The following is a 9,654-nucleotide window of genomic DNA, read 5'->3' as shown; positions in this document are numbered from 1 at the left end:
AGAAGGTGCTCCAGCGCTTCGATGATTTTTGTGGCCTCATCTGGACCCTCTGCAACAGGTCCATGTCCTTCTTGTGTTGAGGGCTCCAAAGCTGGTCACAGCACTCCAGGTGGGATCTCACAAGTGCAGAGCAGAGGGGCAGAATCCCCTCTCTCCATCTGCTGGCCACGCTTCTTCTGGATCAGCCCAGGATGTGACTGGCCTTCTGGGCTGCAAGCACACGTTGGTGGCTCATGTCCAGCAATGCCTGAAGGGAGTCCACCCTGCTAATTATTGGGAGCTATTGGTACCAAGAGTTCGTGAGCTGTGAGTTCTTCACCAGCATCTTATCGCTGGCTTGGCAGAGGAGACATGGATGAAATGCCACTTGGATTTCTTTCTTTTCTCTGGTTTGGGTCCCAGCGGATCAGTAGCCAGTCTCCATGTCAGCAGCTTGCTGGACAGAAGGTGGCTGATGCGCTGTGAAGCGGCAGCTCTTTTTTTGGATTCTGGCCTGCCCACGGCCAGACGTGAGAAAGGAAAGGTGGAAAAGCGGAGGGAGCTCCCGAGCGCTTATCTGTGTCCTTCGCACAGGAGCTGTTTTGAATTCCAGGCAGGGGGAGTTGTTTGAGCTCTCTCCTCATCTCACGCCTCTGTGGGAAGCGGGGCCTGGTGGATTTTGGCTCCTGCAACGCTCCCTGGGAGCGCAGGGCAGATCCCCAAAGCCTCACCACTGACCACGGTCCCATCCAGGACCCTGCTGCTTCCCTTCTGCTTGGTGCTGTCACACCACGGCGTGCAGCGTGATGCCAGCCAGCAGCAAGGGGAGGTCCCTCCTCGGATTCCCTGCGCAATGAATCTCACAAGCTTTAACATGCAGTGCTCAGAGCCTGATCTAGACTTGTAGTGGGAGCGAAGCAGCATCCCAGCGCCCCGCTCCTATAAAAGCATCAATGACACTTACTGGGATTGCTGGCAACAGTATTCTCCTCCAGCAGGACCCAGCCGTGGCATTTGCTGGCTCCCACAAAGGAGGCTTTTCTCCCAGCTTCCTTCCCTCATGCTTGGAGAAACCACGTTGAAAGCCCTTTTAGTTGCCAAGGGTACATTTAACAGCAAAGCTATTGGGGAATATAATATGCCTTGGAGAAGATCCCAGCTCTGTCTTGGTGAGCGGCTGATTGGGGAGTGATTTGATGGGTCTCTCTTCCTCCCTGAGGCTCAGTGTCACTTTAAATTTACAGCATCATTTGTTTGGCTGGTGGAGGTTTTTTTTTGGTTTTTCTTTTTTTTCTTATTACTTTGCATTTATAAACACATGAAAATCAAATTACGCTTTCAACTCAATTTGCTGCCAAGGCTGTGGCAGCTAAAGCAGTTCCTGGCTTGCTGTCTTTGCCCCTGAGGAGGGGGGTGGAAATGAGAGCCTTGAGATACTACAGAATCGTCCAATAATGGGGGAAAAGAGCGGGTGGTGGGGTTAAAAATAAGGGCCTTCCATTGTCGTGCCTCATGACAGAGGCTAATTCATTGCACTGAAGACGCAATTACAAAATCAGGCGTGTTATTTGGGGAGAGAGGATTTATTTACGGAGAAGCTTGTACAGAGAGGAGCAGCGTGGGGGCTCTGGTGCATTTCTTCCCCCTCAGCGTTTAAAGTCGGCTACGCGCAGAGGAAAGGTCGAGACCCGCGGGCAGATGGGCAACACTCCGCATCAGCAACAGGTTCTGCTCTCTGAGCTGAAATACACCTCAAGTAAGAGCAACTCGAGATCCCTGTGGGACTTGAAGTGGATTTCCAGGGGGGGAAGACACGCGGCTTTTTGCCAGCGTTTAGTCCTTTTAACCAACACCCAGCTGCCCATTAGGAAGAGTAAGTCAGGGATCCTACAGCTCCACGGCCAGCTGAAGTTAAAAGCAATTTCATTGAGTTACTTGATTGGAGGTGAGGACTGGAGAGGCAAAGGCAAGTTCAGCTGACTAATTAGTGTACTAATTTACTGTTAAGAAACATCTTCAGGTTGCATCACCCAGCTGCCAGAGGTCGTTTGTGCGTTAACTCCTCCACAGCCACCAGCAAAGGCAAAGCTGGGAGACGGTCCTCCAGATTCCTTGTGCCTCGAGGTCTTGGCTGTGCAAGGTGGATTTGTTGTGCACGGTCACGAAGATTATTTGGGATCTGCAGATCCACCTGCCTGGACCTAGATGTCACAGCCGGCCTGCTGAGGCACTGCTCTCAGTCTTTGGCTCTGCCACCACCACCAGAGACAACTCTGCCCAAGTACTGTTGGTCTTAATCAAGCACTTTTGATTTTAAAACGTTGGTTTAAACGTTGGCAGAGAGAATTGTGCTCCTGGGATGCCTCTTGCCACCTTTTCGGCCTCGGAGTTGAAATTGCTGCCAGGGACATACCAGGCATGCAGACATGCTGACCAAGGGCTGAGCTCCGACTCCTCTCAGGCGCTGAAGAAGGTGTCTGGTGGCATCTCTGGCCCGTTCCTTTGGGGTGAGGGCAGTGTGTCTGCTGCGCCTGGGCAGTCCCTGGCTAACAGACCCGACCTGCGCTGCCACAAGCAGCTGACCTTGATTTCCAGCTGTTGTGAGGTCTTCTGGAGCCTGGAACAGCTCCTGGTAGACCCGGATTTGACCGTCAACGAGTGGGTCTGTGTCTGTGCCCTTCTGGGTGCTGCATGCAGTTAGGGACGGATCGCTTGCAACCTCCTTCCGTGTTTTCTGCTAAATGCAAAGGTGAGAAATTGTGCAGAGCTGGTTCTGAATAAATAACCCGTGTGCCTGTGCTCACCCCTTGCAGGAAGGACATGTGCGCACCATCCAGACGCTGCTGTCCCTCGGCGCCGATGTCCACGCCAAGGATGCGAAGAGCCGTTCGGGTAAGGCGGCCGAGCTGTTTCTTCACCCTCTGTACGACAGCGAGAGCGCGCTTTAATAACCAGAGCCCAGCCTCCAAAGCCGTCCGCGCTGCGTCTGCTCGGTGGAGCATGCGAGGAGATGCCAGATGCATGTATGCAAAAGGCTCTTGGAGCAGTGAAGCCTGTTTTGGTTTTGGTTTTTTTTTTTAAATTTCTTTTTTTTTGCAGCTTTCATTCACTGACTCTCTTCTTGCCGGACTTTCTGATGCCTAATGGCGTGGTTGAGCTTCCACTAGGGCCTTTCCCTTGGGGGAAGAACAGAGACACTAATTGGGGTTTCGCTTTATGCGGCTGCTTATTTTGCATAAAACTTTCAGGAGGTTAACATCTTTGATACTGCTTCCTCGCCGTCACGTTTAGCTGAAATTAGCCAGTTTGAAATGGTTTGGGGGGGCAGACAAATACGGTGATTGCACAGGCTCTTCAGCCTCAGTGCTTTAGCAAACTGCCCAGGAATGGCTTATGAGCAAATAATAAGAGAGCTTGGATGTAAATATAGTTGCTATAGTAATGCCAGTGAGTTGGCATTCCCAGCGTGAGAGTCTGAGGCATCTCTTTACATCAGCGTCTCTCTCTCATAAAAACCTCTATACAAATGGTTTCAGCCATTGCCAGAATTGGCAACTTACCCAGTCTTCAGGTTTGCTTAATAACACGCTTCAGTGACGAGCGTCTCTCCCTCCACCCCCTCAGTGAGTAAATTCGAGCTCTGCTGAACTTGGGTCCAAGCTTGGGCCATTTGCGGCGACTCCTCGTGCCCGTCGGCCGCCCTCTTCCTCAGCATCTCTGCTGCCTTAGTGTCACCCCCTCTTTTCACCCCGACTCTGCTCCTGCAGAGCACCCTGCGCGGGTTATTCCTGAGGATCAGGATGCCCCACGGTCAGCATCAGCCTGCAACAAGAGCTGATGGCACTCAGCATCGTGGAAACCTTTCTCTTTTACTCTTTCTTACTTGAGGCTGAGGGGAGACCTTCTCGCTCTCTACAACACCTTGAAAGGAGGGTGCAGTGAGGTGGGGTCAGTCTCTTCTCCCAAGGAACAAGCGATAGGACGAGAGGAAATGGACTCAAGTTGTGCCAGACAAGGTTTACATTGGATATTGGGAAAAATTTCTTTGCTAAAAGAAGCATTGGAACAGGTTGCTCAGAGAAGCAATGGAGTCCCCACCCCTGGAGGTGTTCAAAAAATGTGTAGACGTGGCACTTGGGGACATGGTTTCGTGGTCATGATAGTGTTGGGTTGATGGTTGGACTTGATGACCTTAGAGCTCTTCTCCAGCCGTAATGATTCTGTGATTCTACTCTCTGACCCTGAAGTGAGGTGGCAGGGAGCCCCAGCCCGTGAAGGATTCTGGTCACATCCAGAGGAGTTTCAAGCCCCTCTCTTGCAAATCACTATTAAATCCATCCCAAACATGGAGCAGTAAGAAGCCTGGAAACCTTCCACTGTGTCCCACAGCCTCCTCCTCCTGCCTTGGACACCCTCTGCCCAGCCCTGCTGTGATCTCACACGGCTGCTTGCTGGGTGTTCCAGCTGGGAAAAGTCATCTTCCACCGACTTGGTTCCCTTCCCTGGGAAGCCCATGTTTGCATCGGAAGTGGGCTGAGGCTTTTGTTGGACCTAATGAGGTTCAACAAAGGCAAATGCAGAGTCCTGCACCTGGGGAGGAACAACCGCGTGCACCAGTATAGGTTAGGGTAGACGTGCTGAAAAGCTGCCCTGAGGAGAAGGATCTTGGGGTCTTAGTGGACAGTAAGTTAACCATGAGCACGAAATGTGCCCTTGTTGCCAAGAAGGCCAGTGGCGTCCTGGGCTGCATTAAGAAGAGTGTGGCCAGTAGGTCGAAGGAGGTCATCCTCCTCCTCTGCTCTGCCTTGGCGAGGTCACATCTGCAGTGCTGCGTCCAGTTCTGGACTCTCCAGTTCAAGAGAGACGGGGATCTGCTGGAGAGAGTCCAGTGGAGGGCAACAAACGTGACTGGGGCGCTGGAGCATCTCTCTTTATGAGGAAGGGTTGACAAAGCTGGGACTATTTAGCCTGGAGGAGAGAAGGCGGAGAGGAGACCTTATCCTTGTCTGTAACTTAACAGGGTTGACGGGGCTCTCATCTGGTTAAAGATGTCCCTGCTCACTGCAGGGGGGTTGGACCAGATGACCTCTAAAGGTCACTTCCAACCCAACACATTTCGTGATTCTGTGATCCAGTGAACTATCTGAAGGGTGAGTGCAGGGAGGATGGAGCCACACTCTTTTCAGCAGTGCCCAGTGACAGGACAAGGGTGCAAGCTGAAGCATAGAATCACAGAATCACAGAATGTTGGGGGTTGGAAGGGACCTCTGAAGATCATCCAGTCCAACCTTCATCCCAGCACACCCAACCACTACACCAGAGCCTCAAGTGCTAGATCTACTTTTTTTTTTAAACACCTCCAGGGTTGGTGACTCCACCACCTCCCTGGGCAGCCTGTTCCAGTGCCTCACCACTCGTTCAGTAAAGAACTTCCCCCGAATATCCAATCGAAACTTACCCTGACGCAACTTGAGGCTTGTTCCCCTTGTCCTGTCATTAGTAATTAGAGAGAAGAGACCAGCACCAGCCTCACTACAGCCTCCCTTTAGGTAGTTGTAGAGGGCAATAAGGTCTCCTCTCAGGTTCCACGTAAACGTAAGGAAAAGCTTTTTCACTGAGAGCACTGGAGCAGGTTGCCCAGGGAATTTACAGATTCTCCATCCCACCTGGATACATTCCTGTGTGATGTGCTCTGGGCAACCTTGTTTTGGCAAAGGAGGTTGGACTAGATCTCTAGAGGTCCCTTCCAACCCCAACGATTCTGTGAGCACGCTGGGCAATCTCAGCTCCTGCCTCGACGTCCTCTCTCCCCCACAGCCCTGCATGCAGCCTGCGCTGGGCAGCAGGCGGACGCCGTACGGATCCTGCTCCGCGCCGGGCTGCGGGACGCTCCTGATGGCACGGGCACGCTGGCGCGGCAGCTCGCGAGGAAGCCAGATGTCATCCAGGTTTTTCAGGAAATGAATGTCGGCGCGTGAGACCAACCGGGAGAAAGCGAAGCACGTTTCATTTCAGTGTGGTACGTTAGTTATCACTTCACAACTATTAAGAATTAAGCGAAGGCCTGTTTGAAATGACAGGGCTTTTTTTTTTCCCCAAGAGTTGAGCCCAGAAACTGAGCTTGATGCTTGGAAAGTATGTTTAGGGGAAAACATACTTTAAATAGGATTATCTCAAAAAGATAATGGGCGTGAAAAGCACATTTTAAATAAGAGCATCTCAAAAAGATATTGGGTGTGATGGGTCTGGGCTGTTGCACCCTTGCACTGATCTTCTATCATTGTAAATTTATGGCTCTTTTTTAACTTCCAAATTTCAGGCCTGAACTTCATCTCTCCTTGTGCAGCACCCAGCGAACAGCTGAGGCCGTGGCACCCTGAAGTCCAACCAGGACAGGGAGTCTTCAAGCTGCATCGACCTATAAACCTCCTTTCCGTGGCCCAAGCCTGCTGAAACCAATAGTAAGACCTCAACCTTGTGAGGACATCAAGGGACTTTGGAGCAGACTGAAAAAAAGAAAAAAAAGAAGTATTTTCTTATCCCAGACAGCACCACTTATGAACTTTAAAAAAAATTAAAAAATCTGCTCTTTGAAGTGTCTAGGGAAGTGGCTAAATATGTAATGTAGCCAGTAAGAGCGTTAACAGCCTGGAATACACATAAAGGTAAGAGCTGCTGTAGCCGTTTGGTTTGTTTGTATCCACCTGGAATTATAAATTGGGTTTAGCACAGAAACGTGGCGCATCCCTGTCTGTACATAAAACCAAGACCTAAAAACCAACGGGATTCTGTGCTTTTGGCCGTGGCAGATGCTGAAAATCGGCCGGGCCTCTGACTGAGCGAGCAAGCTTAGGTTTTGCTCTGCCTGAGTTGTGGTGCTCGTGTTCTGGTTTGATCCACAACCCACGTGCTCCTGGCTGGGTTTAAAGGTGATGCTGAGCTCCCTTTGAGAAGTTCTCGTCTCGCGGACCCTGGAGCGGAATTTGTTGGAGCAATCTTGAGCCACAACAGTTGCTGCGCTCGAGCCGAACGGCTTTTAGGGCAGGGTTAGAGCCTCCTCCTCTCTGCCAGCTCGTTGCAAGAGGAGAGGCAGCGCGCTTCCAGAAATAATTTGGGGGCTGACAGCTTGCAAGAGGGGCAGAGGCACGGCTCGGTAGTATCTTAAGACTCTTCTAAACACGCCTGCAAAGATCTGCTTTTTTTGCCAGTCTTCCCTTGTGGTTTTTTCTCCATCTGTGAAGGAGATTCTTCTCCAGCCGTGAGTTAAAAATGAATTCATGCTGGAAGGTGCTAACGATGCAGGGTGGTGGAAGCCGTATCAGACTTTGCGCGGGCAAGGAGGTGGCTTTATTCCTCTAAAGAATCCTGAATCCTTCCATAAATCCAGCTCAGGCCTCCATACAGCAAACAGCAATACTGCATACCGATAAATGCAAGGGGTTGCTTTATTCCCACTTTTCATGATTTTAGCAAACCACAAAGTAGCTGTTTCCTCCCAATATCCCTGCTAATGAGCTCTGACTGCTTGTGAGTCTAAGCTTTTATGAGAAAGCAAGTGAGAATGTTTTCCAATATCTGTCTTTAGCTTTCCTGGCCCTGGCAAACGCCTTGAAAACATGAAAGGGAATTTGCATTATTTTTTAAAGGTGCTTTATGATTTCTGAAAACTTCTGGACAATAGCAGAGGGCCTGTTCACCCAGGACAACTGTGCTCTAGTCCAAAAGTGAGACATAACAGTATGTCTCCGGCACTGTAATTTATTTACCCGTCTTTTAAATCCACCCCTCAGGCAATGAGAAGGTGCACAAAAACACACCGTTGTTACCGCAGATTATCAGGTACAAAAGAAAGTCAGAAAAGGGACATGGATTTTGATGTACACCTGCAAAATTATCTTGGGGAAGAGCCCTTCTTGCTGGTTTTGCCGTTGCTCAAGTCACTGCAAGGTAGGAGCAAGGGGTCAGGACCTCCTGGTGTTTCAGCCGTGCAGAAGACCTAACGCCTTCGTCTTGTACGACGTGGCTGAGGTACAGCCATGGCGAGGAGAAGCACCTGGACGGGTAGGAGGTAACATTGCAACACTGTCAGGGCTCACTGGGAGACCCTACAGGAAGGGAAGGTGTTTCAGTTGTAAATAAAATGGATTTTGCTCCGGCGTTCGCACCGTCAGGCCCCGCCAAACTCACGAGCACCAAGACACACGCGCCTGGGTGATCTAGCTAGGTTTCCTCGTGATGACACTGAGGGACTCCATCTCTTGCGTCCTCATCTCACCTGGGCTCTCCTTCAGTTGGTGAGCATGTACCGGTTTTACATGTGCCTTTTCGTGCCTTTTAGGAGCTGGCAGCATTTTTTAATCCAGCCCGTTCCCCCTTCTCTGTGAGTTACAAGGATTCGCTCCCTGACAGTTGTCTCTCAACCGTGGTGTCCCAACTAGCTGGTGGCAGGTGTGAGCCAACATCTTGAGAACCTGCTCACCAAGGCGCATCACCACCAACTCTTCTGCCGTCTCCCGCTCCCACAGCCAGACCCTCCTGCTCAGTGGTTGTCCAGGCGAGTCTTGATATTTCTACTGCAGGTACATCCATATGGACGCTGCTCCAGTCCTCCAAGCCAAGCTCCTGCTGCCAACGAGCCCGTCTGTCCGCTCCTGAGCTTCTTGGGTGTCGCTGACTTGTCCAACACGCTAACACAGACCGGTGCTTGCCTGATGCTCGCAGATGTGATGACGAGACCGCTCTGTGCTACCAACTGTCCACCAGCACCCTGTAAACGAAGGTATATTTTTATTTTTTTCTCACCTGAGCGTGAACGAGTAAGACGCAGAGCCCAGCGCATACAGAGCCGTCTGTTGATGAGCACCCTTCTCCCGTGACGCCGCAGGGCTGGTGGATCCATATTCCCCGGGGACCGTGCGGCTGCCTTCGTCTCTCTGAGCTTTGATCCTCCAAATATTAAAGTCACTTAAAAGGAGCCACTTAGTTCCTCATCTAAACCACCACGACGGAGTTTCCGCCATGTGATGGAGCTTCATCCAGTTCTCCATCTACCCCGGCGTGCGGCCCTCTCTGTTGTGTGTCCCGGTAGATACGGGGAACTCAGCCCTGTGATCAAATTAAGATATCTTGAGCCCTGCACGTGTCTAATCCACGCCAATGGCCCCGAGGCGTGTAAGCAGCTTTGCCGCTGCCTACGTGCTCCCTCCCCGGCTCGCTCCCCTTCCCCGGGTCGCTGATCCACGGGGCGTTAAAACCAGCGTGCGGCCGGGAAATTCCTGCCTCGCTTGAAGGAAACAGTGGGTGGCAGAGACTGGGTAGCGGTGAGGATTTAAAAAAAAAAATAAATCCAACCCTATTAAATGCCAGAAAAGAAAAGAAAAAAAAAAAAAGCAGCCCCAATAAAAGGCAAGAAAAAAAAAAAAAAAAAAAAAAGCAGCTCAAACCTTCTCGAAAACGCGCTGGCTTCCGCGCGTCGTCGCTGTGCCGTGGTTTTGCGGCAGCCGGGGTGGGGTGGGGGGGAATTGCTGCACCACGTGCGATCCTGAATGAGAGCAAAAACTCTTCTTTGCATGTCTTGGGGTGAAAAGGGGGAAATCGAAGAGATGACAAGAAGTGAAACCTGAGCTGGGAAGTAGAAACGCGCCGTAGTTGTCATCGTATGTTGTGTGTGTGTTC

The 9,654-nt window shown here is 51.1% G+C and overlaps 1 protein-coding gene across 1 annotated transcript in view; it reads left to right on the top strand.

Annotated features, from left to right (window-relative positions):
* The window catches only part of ANKRD16 (ankyrin repeat domain 16), a gene marked incomplete at its 5' end in the record, with an annotated part of 17,358 nt that extends 11,401 nt beyond the window's left edge, over positions 1–5,957 (top strand). Inside the window, 2 exons of the mRNA XM_009872036.1 lie at positions 2,793–2,871; positions 5,797–5,957. Of these exons, the coding sequence (XP_009870338.1) occupies positions 2,793–2,871; positions 5,797–5,957 (240 nt within the window). The remainder of the gene's footprint in view (positions 1–2,792; positions 2,872–5,796) is intronic.
* Positions 5,958–9,654: the final 3,697 nt, after the last annotated feature.

The sequence above is a fragment of the Apaloderma vittatum genome, unplaced genomic scaffold, assembly GCF_000703405.1.
Source record: "Apaloderma vittatum isolate BGI_N311 unplaced genomic scaffold, ASM70340v1 scaffold6966, whole genome shotgun sequence".
In the NCBI taxonomy this organism is placed as follows: Eukaryota; Metazoa; Chordata; class Aves; order Trogoniformes; family Trogonidae; genus Apaloderma; species Apaloderma vittatum.
The sequence above is the reverse complement of the archived record's forward strand: the minus strand, read 5'-3'. Positions and strand labels throughout refer to the sequence as shown.